Source organism: Neovison vison, chromosome 11 (assembly GCF_020171115.1).
Source record: "Neovison vison isolate M4711 chromosome 11, ASM_NN_V1, whole genome shotgun sequence".
Lineage (NCBI taxonomy): Eukaryota > Metazoa > Chordata > Mammalia > Carnivora > Mustelidae > Neogale > Neogale vison.
The window spans coordinates 119,739,442-119,764,067 of NC_058101.1; the positions used below are offsets into that span (position 1 = coordinate 119,739,442).

At 39.3% G+C, this 24,626-nt stretch overlaps 1 protein-coding gene across 1 annotated transcript in view; it reads left to right on the plus strand.

Moving 5' to 3' along the window:
- Positions 1-24,230, plus strand: part of SPARCL1 (SPARC like 1) — a 48,719-nt gene extending 24,489 nt beyond the window's left edge. Inside the window, exons 2-11 of the mRNA XM_044224558.1 lie at positions 3,859-3,923; positions 7,092-7,265; positions 7,654-8,652; positions 10,176-10,248; positions 11,018-11,136; positions 11,798-11,918; positions 13,836-13,972; positions 15,891-16,039; positions 16,655-16,803; positions 23,783-24,230. Coding sequence (XP_044080493.1) covers positions 3,870-3,923; positions 7,092-7,265; positions 7,654-8,652; positions 10,176-10,248; positions 11,018-11,136; positions 11,798-11,918; positions 13,836-13,972; positions 15,891-16,039; positions 16,655-16,803; positions 23,783-23,811 — 2,004 coding nt within the window. The 5' untranslated portion in view covers positions 3,859-3,869 and the 3' untranslated portion in view covers positions 23,812-24,230. The remainder of the gene's footprint in view (positions 1-3,858; positions 3,924-7,091; positions 7,266-7,653; positions 8,653-10,175; positions 10,249-11,017; positions 11,137-11,797; positions 11,919-13,835; positions 13,973-15,890; positions 16,040-16,654; positions 16,804-23,782) is intronic.
- Positions 24,231-24,626: the final 396 nt, after the last annotated feature.

A 24,626-nucleotide genomic window follows, 5' to 3' on the forward strand; every position in this document is an offset into this window, starting at 1 on the left:
AGAAAATTTTTTAAATATTGAATTAATATCTTCAAAAACAAGAGTATATATCACACTAAAGAAAAAAGATGGTAACATCTAAAAGGGGGAACATCAGGAAATAAATTTAAAGTGTGTGAGCAAAACATTTTAAAAATTAGTAGTAGAGAGAAAAGATAAAATTGAGGAACTTTCCCAGAATAATATGAACAAGATGGGAAAAAGGAGCAAAATTTGTAAGTAAATTAGAGAACCAACCCCAAAATTCTGCATTTAACTATTATGAATTCCAGAAAGAAAATACCAAAAAAAAAAAAAAGAGTAATAAAAATTATCAAAGAATTAACATGTGAAAATTTCTCAGGGGGCACCTGGGTGGCTCAGTGAGTTAAAGTCTCTGCCTTTGGCTCAGGTCATAATCTTGGGGTCCTGGGATTGAGCCCCGCATCAGGATCTCTGCTCAGCAGGGAGCCTGCTCCCCTCCCAGCCCCGCCTGCGTCTCTGCCTACTTGTGATCTCAGTCTGTCAAATAAATAAATAAAATCTTTAAAAAAAATAGTTTTTTGTTTTGTTTTGTTTTTTTTAAAGGATCCAAACTAAAGCAGAGATTGTAATACCTTAGGATACTAAGAACAAATATTGAAGCTTGGGGAAAAAAACTTAAAAGCTTACATAAAGAAAGAAAAAAAAAATTCTCATTTTTGGGACGCCTGGGTGGCGCAGTTGGTTGGACGACTGCCTTCGGCTCAGGGCGTGATCCTGGAGTCCCGGGATCGAGTCCCACATCGGGCTCCCAGCTCCATGGGGAGTCTGCTTCGCTCTCTGACCTTCTCCTCGCTCATGCTCTCTCTCACTGTCTCTCTCTCTCAAATAAATAAATAAAATCTTTAAAAAAAAAAAAAATTCTCGTTTTTAAAAAACTGGGGAAAAAACAACATTGGTATTCTTACTAGTGTTAGGTACATTATTAAACAAAATGAGACTGAGACAAGGTGAAAATTATTTAAAGCTCTATTTTATGATAAGTATTAGCAGTTAGACTGATCAGCCAGGGGAACGAGACTGAGACAAGGTGAAAGTTATGCAAAGCTCTATTCTACTAAGCATTAGAAGTCAGACTGACCTGCCAGGGCTGTCTCTGAAGAGAGGGACCACCCCCAGCTTACAGGCTCAAGTATTGACTGACTGACCAGTCAGGGCCGCCTCCGAAGAGGGCGACCCCTCCCCATCTTACAGACTACCTTTTATAGAGCAAAAGTCTGGCCACACATAGGTGGCCAATGAGATTGTAGTCATGTTAGGTCACACGCAGGTGGCCAATTGAATTACAGTTTACCCAGCTGTTTGACCTAACCTGTTACTCTGGTCAGAATTGGTGCTCAAGGTTGGCGCCCAAACGACGGGGTTTACATTCTTTGGTGGTTAAGGAAAAAGTGTGTGTGTTTCTTACTAATTGGATGTCTCCACATGGCCCGACTCATCCTTGTATTCTGGGCTCTGTTATTAGGAACTAGCTGACCATATTTTACTGGTTTCCCAGACTTGCTTCTAAGTAAGTTTCTCTCGGGGGAGGGGGGCAGGGTCAGTTTGAGTTTTACTGCACAAATAACAAAATGGCTTTTAACCAAGATGGAGTCTCTCTGGCTAAATAGATCCTTACACTAGCAATACTGGAAACTAAAAGAAAATGGAATATGTTTTAAAATTCTGAGAAAAGCAATGTTCTGATCTAAAAATTCTGTATCAAGTGAAGGATAAAATACTCGTGTTTTCTTAATGTGCAAAGTCTCAAAACTTCTGTCCCGTATATATTGTTTCTTTTGGAAGCTTCTGGAGGATATGCTCCATGAAATGAAGGAAAACACCAAAAAAAGAAAAACATATGGGACTCAGGGAGCAAGAACTGAAACCCAGGAAAAGAGCAAAGGAAAGGGGATTCCCAGGGAGGTGGTGACTAGCCCGCCAAGAGGAAAGCAGGCCGGCTGCCTGGGGTGCATCAGTCACGTGGAGCAAGACAACCAACACCTGGGAGACACAACTCCAAGGGGAAAATGAGCCTTGGGGAGTCTCTTAGGGGTTTGTTCTTGTTGTTCTAGTGTTGTCATTGTTGCCATATTAAAAGGAGTTTTTAAATGTTGTTGGAAAATTGGGGAAGAATAAGTATACATGGAAAAGTATATTAAAAGAGGAGGCAATTTCAGGGCACCTGGGTGGCTCAGTGGGTTAAGACTCTGCGTTCCGCTCAGATCATGATCTCAGGGCCCTGGGATCGAGCCCCAAATCAGGCTCTTCGCTCGGCCGGGAACCTGTTTCTCCCTCTCACTCTGTCTGCCTCTCTGCCTACTTGTGATCTCTCTCTGTCAAATAAATAAATATAATTTTAAAAAGAAAAAAAAAGAGAAGGCAATTTCTAGGGCCAGACAAAACAAAATATTGTTCAAGAAATAGATGTAAGTGTGGTTCAACATAGGAAATTACTAGTTGGCTCAGCTGTGAGGAATATACACATTATTTATAAATGTTATATAGTGATTTAAATAAGAATTGTGATGTTATTAGTTTAGGAAGATAAATGGGGAAGGAGAAGAGTATGTTTGTGCATTGTGTGCATGCATATGGTATGTGTGTTAAGCGATAGCTATTATAGTATTAAATCAATAGAATAATTTTTAACATTAATATGTTTTTAAATATGTATTTATTTTAAACATCTATTTAAGCATCTGTTTTGAAATACTGAGGTAACCAGCAGAAACTGTTTACATTCTTAATAAACCTCAAAATATTATTTAAAGCTCTATGGATACATTTATGTATAAAAGATTGCAAAAATAATTTAAAAGAGTCACCTACTATTTCTAGGAGACCCAGAGAATATCTTTTAAAGACTAGAAACTCTGTTCCTAATCCCAGATGGATTTGGATTGCCAGGTTTAGAAATACTCCACAGGGAAATGTGTATCACCCACTCCTTTTAAGAGAATTCCCCAGGAGGCCAATTTACTTCGCCTCTTTGAGCTTCTCTTGTCTCATCTCTCAGCTGAAAAAGTTCATTTAGTACAAACCAAACTCCAATTCAAAGCAAATAACAACTGAAACAGACCAGGGGCAAATGCCAGCTCTTCTTTTGGAGCAGAGCCTCTGCTCAGATCCAGCTGGCTGTTGCCAGGAAGACCAGTGGTTGCTAAGAGGCCCAGTGGTTCAGGAGAAACTGCAGATCTGGCGGGGGGAGGTTTGCGGGGGGTGCGGGAGGGTGGAGTTTTTGTTTTGTTTTTTTGTTGTTGTTGTTGTTCAGATCTGGGCTTTTACATGAACACTTTGGACTTTAAAATGCTGTTTTAAAATATGCAGTGCCTACCAAACCAAACCCATCTGCAGGCCCCCACCCACCCACACAGACTGCCAGTGTGAGACCTCTGAATTAGATGAACACTGATGACTGCTTTAGGCAGCACAATGTCTCATTCCTAAAACTCTGTATTGAATGTATGTGTTTCTTCACCACCGAAGAGGCGGGTTGTTTTGTCCCAGCCTGACATACTATACTATTTCACTTTGTCACTTTTATCTTCACTGTGAACACTCACAAATCTTAAGACCCAAATCTGCATAGCGCCTCTATTCAAGGAAACACAAGCATAAAGAGAGGTAAGTTCTGCCAAACACAGCTGGGCCGGAAAATCAAGGAGTCATTCTCACAGAGACACAATTGGGTAAAAACTCATTAATTCATTTTTCCAGATATGTTAGTGTACACAAAGATAATAATCACCTTTAAATGTAAGGATCAATATCAAGCTCAATATTTGCTGAGATTATCTTTTAATTTTTCACAAGGAAATTTTACCCACCACTGCTAATTATCTTCTTGGTTCACAGGCCTAGAAAACATGAAGACTGTGCTTTTTTTCCTATACATTTTGGGAACTGCAGCTGCAATCCCGGTAAATGTCCTTTTTTTCTGCTGTTACATCTCTCCTTCCTGACATTTCATTTAGACATCCTCCAGTTAAAAAGAAAATGTGTGCATACAGTGGTTTGAAATTCTCTTTTTAATTTTAATGTTATTTTTTCCCAAGCAGGGAACAAACAACTAGAAAAATTGAGATAAAATACTTTCTAAAAGAATATTTCTTTCAGAACTACCAGTTTCCACAAGATAAAATAAATCAAAAGCTGAAAATGTCGATCATCAGTTTTTAGAAAGGGGATATGCCAGGGCATAAATGCCAACGAGAACGGGAAGAAATAAATTGTCTTATGAAAATTCATCACTTAGCATGAGAAGCCCAAGAAATTAGTATGAGAAGTCTTGGGAGTGCGTACCCATACCCTTCAGCAGCATTTTCTTTGAGTTCAAATATATACTGGCTGATCAATTCTGAGTCTGTAATAAAACAGGAACCGATGGGTTAGGAGCAGGAAATGGAATCGTAACCATAAATCAGCTCCTAATTCATCGTGGGGGTGGTGTGAAGGTTGTTGAAAATAGAACTAAAACATTTTTTTTTCTTCATGATCAGATACACTGGCCCCACCATTCACACAGCAATAAATTGTATACACACAAACCAGAATCATTTGAGGCCATGTCAGCCCCCTTAAAATTACCTGAAAGTTTTTGTTGTTGCTGTTGTTAGCAGAACCATGGCTTGGATGATCATTTAGGTATCTTCCAAATGATCCACTTAATCTATAATCAAACCAAAGGATTTGTGCCATTTGTTTCTTTTTCACCAAAGGGAGGAATCAGTCTCCTCTAAAGAAACAAAGTAATTTCTCTCATCCCTTCTCTTCCTCATTCTCTATTCCGTCTAGGCTTCTGTCCTTGGTTTTTGGATAGCTGGTGGCTAACATTTGGTTGACAGATGTGTCAGCAAAGACAAACATCGTGCCTCCCAGACCAGGCAGTTCTTAGAAAACAGAGTGTATGACCACACTGCTAGGGTTTATGCTTAAGTAGCTGGAGCTACTCCAGCTGAAATTATACATTGTCCTCTGAAATTACAAAAGTGGGATAAATTATGTTCAGCACAGAAAGAAGCTTCCACAGACCCATTGTTTTCTCCTAAAAATGTGTTTTGCCCTTGCAGCTGTTGCCACTATGTAAACAGACATCAAAAGTGTCTTTCAACTAAATGTTTGAATAACACATCTACATGCAGACATATTTTAGATGTTTTTTCTTTAGGACAGTTCCTTGTGCAGGTCCAGTCAGATGCTAAAAAGCTAAATATCTTCTCATATGGTTTACCCATTAAAAATCTTGTATCATTTTCCTCACCTGCCTGAATTCTACAGAAGTAAGTCGATTCTGTGTGGTTAGGAGATTCCACACAAATTTCCAGATGTTATGTTGTTATTGCTGTGGGAATAATAATAAAATAGAATTTGATTTCAGAAAATTTCTGAAAGAAGAAAAGCTGCCGTGCTTTTTGTGCATTTCTTCCAGCTTACGGAGGCAGAGCAGAGGAAGAAGGGTGCAGAGAGGGGGCGCGGTTCCCCACTAATAAGCTAAAATCTCCTCCTTCCATTGCCTTCCATGATGTCTCTGCTGGCAATCTGCCAGACTGGCCACCATTCTTTCTCCTTTCTCTCTTATAAATGGCTTCTTTGGAAATTTTTTCAAATATCATTACTCCTTTTAGTTGAGAAGGTGGTAAGAAGCAAGAGAGCAAACAGCATCTAAAATGAATCTTGTATGCCATGTCTTTCCTTATATAATCGGTACAACAGAATGTAATCATAAAGACAAGTCAGTGCAAATAGAATCTGAGTTCTGTGCTTACACCTAGGTCTGCCTGACATCTGCGCATCCATAGTATCTCTCCGATAAAGATTTGTGGTGAATGCCTGCTTAACAGTATCAGACCGTTCACAGTGTGAGCACTGTATCATACCACTGCTAACAACAGTCATTTTTTCACTTGGGTAGTTTTTTACAATTTCCAGACTTTTATATATGTGTAAACTTATCTTTATATTTCTGCTTATTTCACCTTGATAGATGACAGGGTAGGGATTTACAGTTTGTCAAGTGACAGATTGTTAATAACAGAGTCAAGACTTGAAGGGAGATCTCTTCTAAATCCATTGTTAAACATCTCCATTGTATCACTGCCCGCTCTTCATCTACGCCTTTAGTCTTGCTAGAAATAGAGCCATCCCTCGAGTTGAAATAATACTCCATAGCTCTTCTTGACTAGAATGAAGTGTACTGTTTCACACAACTTTTGAATTAGTTCCACATTAAGTTATTTTTTATTGTAAGATTTCTTGTTGGATATAAGGCTGATAGTGTTAAGAAAATAAACATTGAATAAAAAGTTTATATCTTTTCTGCTAATTAGCAGCAGTTACTTAAAAGTTAACTTAAGGAAATGTAGTGCTATATCCTTTGGTTAATTTAATTTCACTTGGACTTTCTGCTAAACAACAGTTCTCAAAATTATAAAGTATGAATATTATATTTTTTAAAAGTTTGAAAAGCACAGAAAATACTTCCAAAACTCAAAGATGACTATTATTGAAATAATTTTTGCTCCATTTTCACCTAGTCTCTGCATATATAACATTTTCTTAAATATGTTTGTGATTCTGTTTTCATTTAACATTATAATATGGACATTTGCTTATATTCTTAAAAATTCTAGAGAGTTGTGGGTATTATAGAGGGCACGGCTTGCATGGAGCACTGGGTGTGGTGAAAAATAATGAATACTGTTTTTCTGAAAATAAAATTGGAAAAAAAAAACAAAAACAAAAACAAAATTCTAGAGAGTCTCTTTTTTTTAAAGATTTTATTTATTTATTTGATAGAAAGAAATCACAAGTAGGCAGAGAGGCAGGCAGAGATAGAGAGGAGGAAGCAGGCTCCCCACTGAGCAGAGAGCCCAATTCGGGACTCGATCCCAGAACCCTGGGATCATGACCTGAGCCGAAGGCAGAGGCTTAACTCACTGAGCCACCCAGGTGCCCCGAGAGTATCTTTTAAGTGATATTATGTATGAAGCATATTACTACTAATAATGATGACAATAAAAGAGTAACTGGAAATTTTAAATGTTAACATCTAGACATGAATAACATGAGCTAATTTCTAATTTTTTCAGACAAATGCAAGGTTCCTGTCTGATCATACCAAACCAACTGCTGATTCCTTGAGTTCCATCCAACAGGCTGAAATACTAGTAACACCTAACAACACTGCAATTCCCATGTTAAGGGTTGAAGATGCAGAAAATGAAAAGGAAATTGCAGGGTCTGTAGATCATCCAAACCATAAGGTAAAAGTAACATGGTTACACTGTTACAGTTTTAAAATTTTCCAAAGGTCTCAATTTCAAAGCATAGTCAAGGATATTATCTCATTCTCACTCATCTCAGTTTAATTTTTAAAAGACAGTGATCACATCAACTGTTTCCAATCACCAGAAGAACTGTGAGAGTAAGCTTTACACCTTCAGCCAAGGTGCTATATAATCATGTCATATCACAAAATTTGAATTCAGGTTAAACTTATAGCTATAGAATGTTGAGAGCATCATATATGAGTTTACTTGATATTATGTGATGATAAAGAGTAATAATATTAAGTGTTGGCTTATGAATTATAAATAAAATATAGATATTCCATTATCATTTGTTTCAAGAGTAAACTTCTTTTCTTTTAAGGCTGGAAAATCTTCAGAACTAAAGTCAAAGGAGGAAAATCATGGCCAGTCAGCAGATCAGGACCAGAGTTACAGCCCAGAGCTCAGATTACAGGATGAAGAGGAAAGTGAAAGTGACTTAAGTGAGAATTTGGAGTATATACCATCTGAAGGTACATTGGACCTTCAAGAAGATGGGGGTGTGCCTCAAAAGAAAAAAGTCCCAGAGAACATTGATTCCCTTGCTCCTAATATTAGTTTCACTATAGATCCTAACCAACAAGAAAGCATTACAGAAACAGAAAAAGAAAAGGAACAACCAATAAACGATTTACATCCTCAGCTGAGTAGGAGCAACAAAGATAGCCAAGATGTAAGTGATCAAGGAAACCAAGAGCAGGATCCAAATATTCCCAATGGAGAAGAGGAAGGGGAAGAAGAACCTGGAGAAGTTGGTACCCACAACGATAACCAAGAAAGGGAGAGAGAACTTCCCAAGGAGCATTCTAACAGCAAGGAGGAAGAAGACAGTACCCAATCTGATGATGTTTTGGAAGAGTCCAGTCAGCCAACTCAAGTAAGCAAGATGCAGAAAGATGAATTTGATCAGGGTAACCAAGAACAAGAAGAGGATAGTTCCAATGCAGAAATGGAAGATGAAACTGCATCAAAAATTAACAAGCACAATCAAGATGCTGAATGGCAGAGCCAAGAAGAAAAACCTGATGTTATCAGCAACCAGGAGGAGATAGATAAGAAGTCTATTTCTGAAGATCTGCCCATGGAGCCTACTGAAGCTGGTAACATCATGCCCACAAATCACGGAGCTAATGCTGATGCTGTTGATGACCCCAGACACGATGCAAGTGATGACTACGAATTCATCCCAAGTGAGACCTTCTTAGAGGCTGAAAGATCTCAATCCATTGCCTATAACCTCAAATATGAAGAAGAAAAAGAAAGACAGAGAGCACATGAGAATGGAAACGTAGATGCCAGTGAGCCTGGAGAATACCAAGAGGTGAGACTCTTTATAATAATGCTTTTCCGATAGAGCAGTTAGCTTTATCAAGACATAGCCATGACCTTTCTCTGTGCTCCCACAGTCTCCTATGCCTATCTCTATCAGCACATTATGAAAATACATCAAAATTTTTTATTTCCCTCTGTATCTCCATCAGTAGGCTGAAAGTGCCTGTTTTGTTTGGGTTCCCCTAGAAGCAGATCCTGATTTTAGTACAGTTTGACAAGTTCAGGGAACAAAGAGGAGTGGAACATGATACAGGGAAGGAAAGGAAGCTAATCAAAGGTACATAATTAAGCCACGTAAAGCACATTCCTCTGAATTACCCCATCTGGAAAGCGAGGGAGCTAGGGCTTTAAACAGACTGAGAATTGCTAGGAGAGGTATTAATTACCCAGCAGTTTAGGTCTCTCCTTTGAGCAGGCCAGATAGATTGCCATGATATTTTGGGCACAGAGGCACAGAAACAGGCAATTGAAAGTGGCTGAAGTGAACTAGAATGACAAACTCTGACAGATCTGAGGGTTGGGAGACACTGACAACTATTGCTCCAATGTCTTCAGAGTAGATGCAATGTAATATTCAAGTTGAATCACCAATGTCTAGCAAAATGCCTCTAACATAGTAAGAGATCCAGGAATGTCTGTTGATTTAACTATAAGGATTAAGAATAAAGACTTCAGCTATAACTTTATTAAGCAAACACACACCAAAATGATCATCAGAAAACCACAACAGAGTGGGAGTTGGGGAGAAGCATATTGTTATTGGGTTTTAATCATTCGGAGCTTTCATGCAAAACACTAGCAGCCACCCAGTAGGACTTGACATAGCTTTTGGTGGCCAAAGTCAACAGTAACCTTGCTTTCTGAAACCTCTGTTGCCATTTTACGGTAAGAGTTTTATTACCCCTCAGAAATCTGGGGCCCCTGGGTGTCTCCGTTGGTGAAGCATCTGACTCTTGGTTTCAATTCAGGTCCTGACCTCAAGATCGTGAGATTGAGCCCCATGTAGGGCTTCACGCTTAGCAGGGAACATGCTTGAGTTTCTCTCTCCCTCTCCCTCTGCTCCTCCTCCCCACACTTACTCTCTCCCTCTTTAAAATAAAAAAGTAAATCTCAAAAAAATAAAAAAAGGAAATCTGATGAGAAAACTTTATCAACAGCTTCATAGGGATTACTGATGTAAATGTGTCTTAACTATGGAATCACACGATAATACTACATTTCTACTGTTTTCCCAAAACCAAAGGGAAGGTTCCAACTTTGCTCCAGATGTTAGTTCCAACTTTGATTGAGTAATCCCCAGAGATATAGCACTGAATCCAGTTGAAGACACAAATGGCTCCTGTTCTCAAAGTGTTTTCACAATTACAAGTATTTTCACAATTACAGCTGGTACCTTTTTGAGATCTGAAATGATTTGGGTATGAAAAGCTTTGTGAAGGAATGCAGTTGGAATACAAATTATAATGGCTTTCCCCTAAATAGACTTCAGTTTCTGCTCTTGTTATTATAAAGGGCAAGAAAGCAGAAAGCTCATCGAAAGAAGATGAAAGTTCGTATGAAGACAACAGAATGGTGCATGGTAGGGGTGAGTACGGGCTAAGCAGGCGGCTTGTGGCAGTATCAAGGAAGAAATGGAATGGTTACTTAAGCTGTCCCCATTCCATCATTTGTCACTGCTTCACAGAAATTTCCTCTCCCAAATCCTCCCCAAGGAAATGTTCTCATAAGTTGTTGACATTCGCTTGCACACATCTGATATACAACTATGGGCAAATGTGTTTACAAACTGGAAGTCTTATTGTAATACTAGTATAAAAGCTAGATTCTTCTTTTTTCCAAAATCCTTTTGCTTCTGAGAAGGATGAATTCTACTTTATTTAATCTCAAATCCATAACTTATTAGTGAATTTAGACACCTTATTTAATTCAGACCTAATTCCCAATTGCATACCCCAATCACAAACATTTTTAATTTCAACATGATAAAAATTTCGTGATTTATTTAACTTCTGACCAACTTGGACAGCCTTGATTTATAGACTCCAGACATTGGCCATTGTAGGCAGGCCAAGAAGAGCTGTTTGTTCTTTTTAATTTTTGTTTGGTTGGTTTTGTTGTTGTTGTTGTTGTTTTTAAATTCCCAATTCAAACTGCACAAAAAATCTTAACTATTGTGTAAAACAGTCTAATGCCAGAGGGCCCTATCTTGACATTAACATGTCCATTAAAATGGTTTCTAATATTTTCCCAAATTTTTTCTCCTTAATGCAAACAGAGCTAATCATCTGGATGAATTGGAGATTGCATACTCAGTTCAGCTTTGCTCATGCTTCTTGTCCCAAATTTTCTGTTAGATTCTTGCATGAACTTCCAGTGTAAAAGAGGACATATCTGTAAGGCTGACCAACAGGGAAAACCCCATTGTGTTTGCCAAGATTCAGTGACTTGTCCTCCTACAAAACTCCTTGACCAGGTAAGTATTCTACAAAAGGGTTTCTAAAGGGTCCCAAATAGCGATTTGAATGAAAGTGGTATGGACTCTGAAAAACAGTCTGAGGGGTTTGAAGTGGCGGGGGGGTGGGAGGTTGGGGTACCAGGTGGTGGGTATTATAGAGGGCACAGCTTGCATGGAGCACTGGGTGTGGTGAAAAAATAATGAATACTGTTTTTCTGAAAATAAATAAATTGGAAAAAAAAAAAAGAAAGTGGTTTGCAATTGAAATATTTGGCAAAAAAAAAAAAAAAAAAAGGCAGATGTCCTGGTTATCATCTAATACTTGAAATAATGTTGAACAGGAACAAAACCCAGCAAAAACAAGAAGTTTCTATAGTGCCCTAAAAAGGTAATAATGGCATTGATCTTTAGAACTCATTTTAAAATTCATTGTATCCTCGGAACGTCTGCAGCTTGCATTCTAGTGAGCTTATCTAAAGCTAAATTCTTCACCCTGGTGTAATTTAATTGATTTTTTTTTTTTTTTTACCAAATGGGACAGTTATCATCTTAATAACTTCACTTACCTGACCACATTGTTGGCACAGTTGATCAGTCAGTCTATAAACTTTAAGGAACAGAGTCTTTCCCCAGTGTACATTCAGAAACATAAGCTTTTTCTCATGCTTGTCTGTCCTAGGTTTGTGGCACTGACAACCAGACCTATGCTAGCTCCTGTCATCTGTTTGCTACTAAATGTAAACTGGAAGGAACCAAAAAAGGCCACCAACTACAGCTGGATTATTTTGGAGCCTGCAAATGTAAGATTCCATCATTATTCTGCCAACCACCATTGCTGAGAGGATTGGGGTGAATCTCTGCATATCTGAATAATATATATACAAACTCATACATGCAAACGGAAAAAGGCTAATGTAGTTCTGAACCTCGGATGTTCCCTAAAATCTACTAGAGAGACTTTTAAAAAGAAAAAGAAAAATGCTCAGGGGCACCTGGGTGGCTCACTGGGTTAAAGCCTCTGCCTTCAGCTTGGGTCATGATCCCAGGGTCCTGGGATAGAGCCCCGCATCGGGCTCTCTGTTCGCGGGGAGCCTGCTTCCTTCTCTTTTTCTGCCTGCCTTTCTGCCTACTTGCGATCTCTGTCTGTCAAATAATTTTTTAAAAAAAAAAATCTAAAAAAAAAGAAGAAGAAGAAGAAAAAGAAAAATGCCCAGGTTTTAATTATAAGAGACTGATAGAGTTGGACGGGGTTGGGGCTTTGGCATTGTTTTTTCATTTGTTTTTAAAGTAACCTAGACAATTCTAACGTGCAGCCAGGGTTCAGAACCACTATGATAATGTTACCACTTAATAACTGAGACAAGTCATTGGAATTTTGCTAAATTACTTGTCCTCTTTCCAATGTATGTTAAGTCTCTGCCAAGAAGTTTTATAACAATATATCCTTCCAGAAGTTTTCTTAATTGTCTTCCTTCCCCCAAGATACTCTCAAGTGTGTTTGGATCTCCTTATCACTAAGTAATTCTCCACATTAACCATGCTCACTAATATTTCCAGTTCTCTTCTCCTTCCTTACGCACAGGAGTATTAAACTTCCCAGCCCTCTGGATGTTAAATGTGGCCAGATGAGCTGCTCAATGAAATTTCAGTCAAAAGCCTCCATGTGAGTTCTGGGCAGATGTATTTAAGAGCTAGTGTGTGGTTGTCTATGTTGCCCCAACCTTGTCTGGAGATGGTGGTGTCCTCATGATCCTGAGCCCCAGAGAGACTGCCATGAGCAGAGCCCTCTTGCCAACTTGTATTGGACTCAAATGTCCAAAACAGTGATGGTAGTTAACACTGCTAAATAGTACATCTGAAAGTTGCTCAGAGAGTAGATCCTGAAAGTTCTCATGCAAGGAAAAGTAAAAATTTTTGTGACTGGATGAGATGATAACAGTTAACTAAAATTATTGTAGTAGACCTAGCACAAAATATGGATGTCAGGCATTAGGCTGTACACCTTGAACTTACACAGTAAGCTTGAACTTAACTCACTGACATCTCAATAAAACTAAGAAAAAGAACCAAACCCTTTGTTCTTTTAAGCCACTGAGATTGAACATCATTTGTTACCACAGAATAATCTAACTTCCACTTTTGTCTTTTTTCTCCTAATGAAGAGTTCTTGTGTCCTCTACCTCTACATGCCCACTTTCTGATTCTAGAACAGTGGTTCTCAGCCTTGCCTGTGCATCAAAATTTTCTTTGGATCTTTTAAAACATCCTGATGCCCAAGCTCCACTCTGAAGCAATCACATCAGAATTTCCTTGAATGGAAGCCGTGTCTGGGGTGTTTATAAAGCACACTAGGCAGTCCTGCTTGGCCGCCATGGTTAAGCACACTGTTGTGCTGGTAAGACAGTAAGGGAGCGCTCAGCCACTGGATGTTGTTAGACTTCCTGTTTTGACGACTTGCCTTAAGATAGGAGTTAAGTTAAAATCTCTTTTCTTGGGGCGCCTGGGTGGCTCAGTCGTTAAGCGTCTGCCTTTGGCTCAAGTCATGGTCCCAGAGTCCTGGGATGGAGCCCTGCAACTGGCTCCCTGCTTGGCGGGAAGCCTGCTTCCCCCTCTCTGACTCCGCCTACTTGTGTTCCCTCTCTCGCTGTCTCTCTCTCTCTCTGTCAAATTAATAAATAATCTTTTTTAAAAATCCCCTTTCTTTCCTCTTGGAACAGCCATTCCTGTTTGTACAGACTTTGAAGTGACTCAGTTTCCCCTAAGGATGAGAGACTGGCTCAAGAATATCCTCATGCAGCTCTATGAGGCAAACCCTGAACATGCTGGATATCTAAACGAGAAGCAGAGAAATAAAGTAAGTTATCCAAAGTCATCCGGGGGCCAGATCCCTAAGTGTCTACCTAAAGGGTCTGAGGAAAAAAGATGTGTGGGTGGGGGAAGAGAGACCTACCTCCCTTTGCATATCAACAAGAGCCCACTTTGCCTCCCCCCCGCACCTGGTAAGTTCATTCATACTAACAGAATAGTAGGGGTCACCATTCATGCCACAAGGCTTGAGACATAGCCAAACCACCCCATTCCTACTCAAAGTGCGGTGGCCCGAGCAAGGACTCTTTAACTCACGCCCAGAGCAAGCCCTGGTTGAGCAAAGTAAACCTCAATTCAGCATTTCTAAGTTCAGGGCCAGACATAGTATTTAAATTTAAACATATTTTCTGCCTTCCTAGGCCATACAGATTTATGGTATAAGAGAAATTCCTTACTATGCTATATTACTTGCAAAGTCAGTAATATAGCAAGTTTTTAAAGTTTAGAATATTTATTCCAGAAGTTCTCAGAGAAAATTCTTTCATCAAACAGCTATTGAGTGCATCTTAGGTATCTGGAATTAATTTATGTACTGGAAATACAGCAGTAAACCAAACAAAATCTCTGCCTTTGTGACTTTACATTCTAGACAAAGAGACTCTGAACAATTGTGTGTGTGTGTGTGTGTGTGTGTGTAGATGTATGTATGTATATACATATTACAAATATGAACATATATGCACATATATAAAAATGTAAATAAACACACAAACATATGTGTAAGAAAAGTCAGATGGGATAAAACATGCTCTGAAGAAAAAGTTAAGCAAAAAGGAAGCTGTGAATTAACTGTCAAATGCTGTTTATAGGCTCTAAGATGAGGACTGAGTGGGCCACTGATTTGGCATGTGGTGGTCCCAGAGTTGACCTTGACAGAAGCTGTTTTTGCAGAATGGAGAGGAGAAAAGCCTGAGTGGGCAGGGTTCAAAAGAGAATGAGGAGAAAAGATGTGAAAGCAGCAAATACAGACAATATTTTCACAGCATTTGCTATAAAAGTGAAAAGTGAAATGGGGGGTGCAGATGGAAGGGAGTAGGAGTCCCATCTACCAGTGGGAGATGGTAGAGGATGTTTGTATGCCTCTCCAGTAATCCAGTAAAGAAGGAAAAACTAATGAGGGGTAGAAAAGGTGCCCAGCTGCCATTGAGTGTTCTTGAAGAGGTGAAAAGGGTTAGGCAGGCTCCTGAGCACCTGTGAAAGGTCGGGCTTATATTCAGTGCACAGGAAGTTCATCCATGATAACAAGGAGGAGGGTTGGTGGAGAAGGCCCTGGGAATAAGTAGAAGTTCTATTCAAATTGCTTCCAGTTAGTTCATGAGTAACATCACAAGTTGAGAGTTTTACATGAATTGCCTGGAAATAATGTCTGTCCTCTCTCTTTAATACATCATCATGAAAACCTTGAGAGCATTAGATACAAAACAGAGAAATTCTAATGAGAATGGCCAAGTGTTGTCACACAACAGCTAGACTGATTGTAAGCACACATTGGACAAAAATACACAGAGAACTAAGAATGGAGTATGCCACCAGGGGAAAGAGAAGACTTTTTACTAATCAGTAATTTTGCGTGAGTCAGTTCAGCCCCTTTCATTAAAACCTTTTCCTACTGTGATGAATAGTATCTGGTTAAAAGAAAAATCAAAAAATACTTAAATCTCTTCTGAAAACCACAGGTTGTGGGGTTTTGGTGTTTTTTTTTTCTTTTAATGTTAGCTGTTATTCTCTGTAGAACTAAGAAAATCAATAGTGTTGATTAGAAAGTATTTTATTTGGTCTCATATGATGGTCTGGGCCTATTTTTCTCTGTCATGTCACTATTATTCTTTAAGTAAAGTTTAGCAAATGGTAATTCCATTACACTTGTCTGATTCCCTGATGATTTTCTCCCTTCCCAATACCAGGTCAAGAAAATTTACCTGGATGAAAAGAGGCTCTTGGCTGGGGACCATTCCATTGACCTTCTCTTAAGGGACTTTAAGAAAAACTACCACATGTATGTATATCCTGTGCACTGGCAGTTTGGTGAACTCGACCAACATCCTATGGACAGGTAAAAACTCTTTACCTTTCCATTACTAGGTCATCGCCCTGACATAATGTCTTAGTTATCTGTACGAAGATAATTCTAAACAAATTTAGAAGTTTCCCAGCTCTGATTTAGAACACTGCAATCCTAAAAATATGTGGTTAGGTGTCTAAACACAAAACTGTTTTGAAAAGAACAGAATATGGCCACACCACGGTTCCCAAGTTTAGGTGTTAAGACCTAGCCTGCAACAGAGACTCCTTCAATTCTTTCTCATTCTTGATCCTAAATTCCCAAGATAATCTGATTGGCCTAACCTGGGTCAAATGCCTACACCTAGAATAATCAGCTGTGGTCAGTGGGTAAGAGCCAGGTTGTACAAACATGATGGCTGGTGGGGGCATCCCTGTAAATTTAAGATGGTGGGAGGATACTTCCAGTGAGGAAGGAAACCTGGTGACATCCCAAGCACTGTCTATCTTACCCCTAAATAGTTTGTTTCATTTGCAGTTTTTCATGAGTGTACTATTTATTTGGCCTACTTATCAACCTTGTGGAAGAAAAACGCCTTGGTTATCCTAAAGATTAGCTTTAATATATAAGCTACTCTTTAACATAGTGTCATTCACTTTATTGCAGAGTCTTGACTCATTCTGAGCTTGCTCCTTTGCGAGCATCTCTGGTGCCCATGGAACACTGCATAACCCGCTTCTTTGAGGAGTGTGACCCCAACAAGGATAAGCACATCACCCTGATGGAGTGGGGCCACTGCTTTGGAATTAAAGAAGGTAAATTCATCATCAGCCCGGGGAAAGGGGTGTCCTTTTCTCCAGCAGAGCCCTAAGCCCTGCAGCCCTCCTAGAGAGGTCCTGCAGCATCCTCAGATGGAAGCCTCCAGACAGGAAGGTGGCAGCACCACAGGTAGGACTCCTTTGGTGCACACACTGTCATGGCAAGGTTCTTGCCTACTTCCGTTACGATACTCTTTTTATCATACATCGAAGTCTTAGCAGTTGGCTAAACCAAAGAAAATGACATCAATCCCGAGAGCTGTGCCAAATATCAGAAGGCTACCCATCTGAGAAAGGAAGGATTTTATATCCTTTCTTAACCAGAGTATTGGTCCAAACTTCTAAAAATCATAGGTAAAGAGTAAAAGAACAAGTCTGATTCTGCCAGTGGGAGATGTCAGAAAAATCTTAGAATTCATAATGGATACACTAAAGACTGGGCCTCCTATCACAATAGAATGTGTCCAGATATTATGCTTTAATCCATGACTGCATCTTCAATGACAAAAATAATAGTAGTTGTAATGATAATAATATAAATGATGATAAGAAAATCATCATCATCATCATCATCATCATCATCAAAGTGTTCTTTCTTTACTCCTGTGATGGAGGAACTTATTTTAGACATTGGTTTTGCTAGGTTATGTCTTAATGTATTTCCTTTTATTTTCCTAAGTTAAGGCTGATTTTTATGAGCAAGCATGCTTTTAATGACCAAGATTTGATAGATGTTCAAAAAATGAAAAATCAGAACCACTTGCACAATGTAAATCAACAGTAAACATCAAATCGCTAAAGCAAGGGTTTTATACATATGTTTACAACATACAAGTAGGATGAATGTCCAGCCAATCAATAAAGAAAAGTAAGCTCATCAAAGGTCAGAATTCCCCAAAAAGGTAACTTGTGTGACCTTCACTTTAAAAATATTCTTCTTGGTATGTAGAATGCCTTGATATTAAAGAAAAGAGCTGAGAGTAGGAGAATTTACTTATTGATAAATAGGTAAGCAGAAAAGCTTAGCTCTTTTCTTCTGCAATTTTGTTCTGTGAAATAAACACAACTGTAATGAGCAAAGAATGTGTATTTCTGTGAGCACCAACTGTTGTGTATTGGTTGCCTATTGCTGCAAAACAAATTACTCTAAAGCTTAGAAGCTTAAAATCTCACAGTTTCCAAGATCGGGAATCTAAGATTAGTTTACCTGGATGGTTCTGGCTTGGGATCTGCTCTAAGCCCACCCACATGGCCACTATGTTGGGAGGCTTCATTTCCTCACCATGTGGTCTTCTCCATGGGATTGCTAACAGCACAACATCTGGTTTCTTCCGGAGTGGGTGATCAGAGAGAAAACAGAGAGTGAGAGAATCCAAGACTGAAGCTATAATGTCTTTTATAACCTAATTTCATGAGTAACATACATTACTTCTTCTATATTCTGTTGGTCAGACAGACAACCCTGCTATAATATGGGAGGAGCTCTTGGAGGTGGGCCATGACATACTATTTATATCCTGTTAACACTGATAGGAAATTAACAAGCTAGTAAGACTGAGACCGGCATTAATAATACCAATTTCCTTTCTAACATCTACAAACACAGTACTTATAAATTCAAATATATTCCTAAAAATAGCTGAAACTGCCTTTTCTAATTGCTGTGTTAAAAAGGACAGAATTTGAAACTAGCAGTTTTGGGGTGGAGTCTTTGGGTTTTCCACATAAAGTATCACGTCTTCTGCGAAGAGCGAGAGTTTGACTTCTGCTTCGCCGATATGGATGTGACATCCCAAGCACTTTTATTTCTTTTTGTTTTCTGATTGCTGAGGCTAGGAATTCTAGTACTATGTTGAACAGCTCCTGAGAATGGGCATCCCTGGTGTGTTCCTGACCTTAGGGAAAACCTCTGAGTTTTTTCCCATTGAGAATGGTATTCGCTGTGGGCTTTTCATACAGCCACTCTGGAAAACAGTATGGTAGTTCCTCAAGAAGTTAAAAATCGAGGTACCCTCTGGCCCAATGTTTGCACTACTGGGAATTTACCCCAAAGACACAAACATAGTGATCCAAAGGGACACCTGCACCTGAACATGTATAGCAGCAATGTCCACAATAGCCAAACTGTGGAAAGAGCCCAGATATCCATTGACAAATGGATGGACAAAGAAGATGTGGTATATATATATACAATAGGATATTACTCACCGACCCGAAAGGATGAAATCTTACCATTTACGTCAATGTGGATAGAACTGGAGGATATGATGCTGAGTGGAATAAGTCAATCAGAGAAAGACAATTATCATATGGTTTCACTCATATGTGGACTATAAGAAATAGTGCAGAGGATCATAGGGGAAAGGAGGGAAAACTGAATGGGAAGAAATCAGAGGGAGAGGAATCATGAGAGACTCTTAACTCTAGGAAACAAACTGAGGGTTGCTGGAGGGGAGGTGGGGGGGGGTTGGGGTAACTGGCCCATGAAGTGATGAACACTGGGTGTTATATGCAACTGATGAATTATTGAACACTACATCTGAAACTAATGAAGTACTATATGTACTATATGTTCGCTAATTGAGTTTAAATTTTTAAAAAAGGACAAAATATACCCAAGTAGAGCCACCCCACCCTACTCCCTCTACTCCACCATTATCAAGAGGGGGAAAACTTAGCTGGGACAGGACATATTTGTGTATGCCTTTTAATATTGCACTTGATTTTAACGGAGTGATGGAACTGGAACAGAGGCCATCTATTTAAGGAAATCAGTTGTGCTTCACTGTTCTGAAACTTCTGGCAGCTCTTCAGCGTGTAGTCTCACTCAGGCTCTGTGCAGAGTGGTTGTCTGGGAGGAGCCGGAAGGGCTTAGACTTCAGTGACTCGAAAAGCTCCTAATGATCTTGTTTGTTCACTGTGGTTTGGCCATGATTACATTATTTTGAAGCAGGGAAAGAATTATCACATAGTCAACCAATAAAGCAGATATTTAATATTCAGTCAGAATAAGTAAACAAGTTACTGCTTTGGGAAGTAGCTAGGGAAAACAAAACTAAATATTTCTAAGCACGTCCTTCCTTCCCTCGTGGCTGAGAAATCCACAGAAGGACGAGATAAATTTTAGCCAGTGTTTTCCTGAATTTTAACTGACTTTTATCTGAGCTAGATGTACTCAGATATTCCAGCTCTGTCATTCACTAGCTATGTGAATTAAGGCATACCACTTAACCTCAGCAAGTCTCATTTTCCTTATGTGTAAAAATGAGGTTTAATTAAAAGGTAAAGGAGTCTTACTTATTTAGTGCCCATGACATACCGTGTATCCACATTAATCTTCAGAAGAACCTTCCAAGTGAGACCAACAGAGCAAACGAGTCAGATCATGCAGGTCCAACTAAACCAGTTAAAGACATTATCCTAAGCGTACTGGAGGATCATGAAAGTGTTTTAAACAAGGGAGTGATTTCACTAGATCTGTATTTAAGAACGATTCTTTTGGTTACATCGTGGAGAAGCCCGAGAAGAGTTGAGAGGACTTGTGGTAAGTTCAGGCATTGTTGATGAGAACTTGAACTAGGCCAGTTACAGTGGGGGGAAAAGAAGGAAACCTATTCAAGATGTATTTAAAATATAAACATATTCTAGGTATATTCAAGAATATAAACATATTCAAGGTGTATAGATATTTCTGTATCTATATCTATAGATATTTTTATATCTATATCTATATATCTAAGACAAAGTTTGCTAGGAAATATGTGGGGGCAGGGAGCAGACAGTAGAGAAATTGAGAAGAAGAGAAGTATGACACTCGGGTTCCCTGCTCAGGCCAGGCAGGTAAACAGAGACACAGAAATAGAAAACGCAAGAACAGAAGCAGATTTGGGGAATATGGTAACTTCCATTTATGACATGTTGAACTTTTAAGTACGTGGGAGACATGTGCAGTTGATAGATAAATACATGGGTCAGCTTTTCAAGATGGGATTTTGGAACTTAAGTACATATTTGAGGATTATGAGCATACAGAAAGTAATTAGCACCATAGAAGAGAATTGCTTTCCTAAGAAAAATGTGTTGAGTTACATGGAGAAGGCTCTAGGGTTGAACACCAAGGAACAACATCTGGATGACAGATAGAGGAGGAAGAAGGAGCTCACGAAAGAGAATGAAAAGTCTCCTGAAAGGAAGAAAGAAAACAGGATAGCGCCTTGTCAAAGGAGGTTTTTGAAAAGGAGGAAGAGATCACAGTGCCAGACGCTGCTGAGATGTCAAGATAAAAGACTAAGAAGAATATTCCTTTTACACAGACCTAAGGATATCCTGGGTGGCCCTAGTAAGAGCGATTTTGGAGGAATGGGAGAGATGGAAGCCAGGTTCTATAGACTGAGAAAGAATATATGAGAAATGGTAAAGAGTGGCTGTTTGAAGGCAGGATAGAGCTAAAGAGGGATATAAAGTTGAGAGAAGCACTTCAGGGAATAAAATAAGCTTGAGTACTGGCCCATTCATTCATTCAACAGATGTTTACTGATGGTCCACATAGAGCCAGGTGCTGTTCTCAAGGCCGGATATGCAGCATATTTAAATGCTAATAGAAAGGGCCCCGGGAGGAAGGAAAGGTAGAAGATACAAGAAAAAGAAGCAAAAGAGGAAAATTAGGGGAGAATTTCGGAGGTCAGAAGAGGTCCTGGGCACAGGCAGAGAATTAGCCTAAAGTCAGCAGGAGGGACATCTCTCATCCAAACAACTAAAAGAAGACAAAAAGTATGAGCACAACAGTAAGTAAATTTACAAGTAGTGAGCCTAAAATGTCCATTTTACAAAATGAAGCCATTGTTCAAAAGAAATATGCCAAAGTTTATAATGTTTCCTATTCTTAGGCACAGACTTGTATTGGGCAGGAAAACTACCTGGTGTTCCAGACAGGGTATTAGTTTAATATACTCCAAGTTCATCTGCTTAAGTATTTGTTCAACAATTATTGAGTGAGGGTGGGCCATGTAGGAAGGAGTGGTCTCATAAACCCTAAGGGATGCTGTCTTCTTCCATAGGTGTGGCAACAACTTCTTTTATAATTACCCTGTTGGAGGGGCACCTAGGTGGCTCAGTCCATTAAGCATTTGACTGTCAATTTCAGCTCAGTTCATGACCTCAGGGTTGTGAGATCAAGCCCCGTGTTGGGCTCTACACTGTCTGTGAGGGCTGCTTAAGATTCTCTCTTTCTCTCCCTCTGCCCCCGCCCCCTGCCTGACTCTGGTACGTGCATTCTCTCTCTCTAACTCACTCTTGTGCATGCACAAAAAATAATAATTACTTGGTTGGAAATAGGATTTAATTGGTGCTATACTTCTACTTATTTCTATTATGTTTTAACAATCCTTGAAGGTTAGTATACTCAGCTCTTTCTTGGCTGGGCCTTTATCAGTGCTTCTCAACCCTACATTAGAACTACCAATGGAGCTTTTGAAATGTATACATGCCATTGGTCCATCCCTGGAAGTTCTGATTCAGGAGGCCAGGGTTAAGGCTTTGTAAGGACCTATTTTACTGTCCCTGCTCCCCTTCCCCCAGGAGACTTAAAAACAAGTCCTGGAAACCAGCTTCAGGTGTGGAGGCCAAGAAAAACAAAACTGTACCCACCGCGAGTCTAGCCCTGACATAAGTACAGCCATCTTGGCAAAGCAAAAGCTGGCACCCTGCACTGTAAGAGTGAGTTGGCATAAGAATGGCCATCCTGAAGCCGGGAAGCCATTTTACTGAGCGTCTCTAACCAGCCAGGCCTCACCGGGCACGTAACTTGCGATAAGAAAAAGTAGCTAAAACCTGAAAAAACAACTTAATCATATACCCCCGGGGAGGTTAGGTGGTGGTGCCAAGGGACCAAATGTTAAAGAAAAACAAATAGTTAACTTGCAGAGATCACAATCCTGCAAGACAGGAGTCTCCCTTGGTTTGCCAAAGTCCTGGTGATTTACAACAAAAAGGCTATTTTTCCAATGGCCCAAATTTCCAGAGACAAATGGTTCAGTATCTCGAGGCCTAAGGTCACCCTCCCCACCATAAAACTGAAGGAGGCTGAGGCAGAAGGAAATGTAAATAAAGTTAAATTTCTTCTACACCTAAAACTCACTTAATCGCCAGGATGGCTCCAGGGTGACGCGGGGGTAGCAAAAGGTTAGAGAAAGTTACACTGTCAAAGTGGGGCGCAAGATACGTATGTAGCTATGAAAAAGTGCCTTGAAAATGCTATATAAACCCTTGGCTTTGAGTGCTCGGGGTCCTTGTTGAAACCCGCTGCGCCGGGCAGATACTTGGACCCCAGCTAGCTGGAAATAAGCCTCGATGTGTGACTTTGCATTATCAAGAGTGTTCCCTGTCTAATTGAGGGGTGGTCAACTCCATACCCTAACAGCTTGAGGGCGTATCTTTTTTTTTTTTTTTTAATTGAGGCACAGTTGACACATCATGTTACATTAATTTCAGGTGTGCAGGATAGGGATTCAACAAGTCTGTATGTTACCATTATGCTCACTGCAAGTGTAGCTACCCTCTGTCCCCATACAAAGCTATTACTGTACCATTGACTGTATTCCTTACACTGTACCTTTTATCCCTGTGACTCATTTTATTTTATCCCTGTGACTTCTGTAACTGGAGGCCTGTACCTCCCACTCCCCTTCACCCATTTTGCCCATCTCTCCACCCCTCCCCTCTGGCAGCCATCAGTTCTTTCTCTATTTCTGCCTTTTGTTTGGTCATTTGTTTTGTTTTTTAGATTCCACATATAACTGAAACCATATGGTATCTTTTTAAAAGCTTCACAGGTGATGCTGATGCCCTACCAGCGTCAAGATCTCCTACAGTCTTATTAGATGGTTTCTCTAATCCCCTAGCTCTGACATTATTTGTTTATATTACTACTCTGGCTATTTTCTGAAAGTGTGTTTTGTTTTGTTTTTGCTTTTTACAGAAGACATAGATGAAAACCTCCTATTTTGAATAAAGATTTGAGAGAATTCAAACATTCCAGCATCCTCCCGTGTTCCTGACCACTCCAGAAAATATATGCAGCTGCAATACTTGTAGATTTATATTTAGCAAAATATATGAGAAGACAATGAGAGTAATTGCTTGCTAACAGTGTATGCACCAAGCATTTAACATTAGCTTTGGAAATAAAACTTTAAATAAAGTCAACGTATGCAAAATACTGTGTACTGTTTTTGAACAGGAGTTTAAGTCATCACTCTCTGCATCCACTTGAGATACTTACTAATCATAAAACTTGAAGAAAATTTTGTCATTTTGTCCGTAATATCATGTATACTTCAAGAAAATGGTATAATGTTCTTTTGTTGTTAAGGTGTATTATTTTCAGCATCTTGATGTCCTAATAAAAATCTAAATGCTTACTCAAATTTATTTCCAGTCATTTATTTAAACAACCATATGTGAAAGACCAACTCAGAACTCACCCTTCAAATCAAATTATAATTGTGCTTCCTAGATCCTACTACTTTAATGAAGTGAGTGTGGATGGGGGAGATGTTTCCTATGGGAAACAAATACTCAATTGCTAAATGGTAGATGTTTATTAATGTCCTTTGTCATGCTGTAAATTTAAACAGAAAAGAAATAAATTCAAGTGCTTTCTACTAAGTTCAGTTTAAAATATGATTATGCACTGCTCAATACAACTAATTCTAACTTTCCTGCAGCTGTTGGGAGGAAAGGGGACCCCACAAAATTTCTACACATTTCGTGTCCTCAAAATAAAAGTAATGTAAAGATAATGGAGGCAGTAAAAAAGCTCT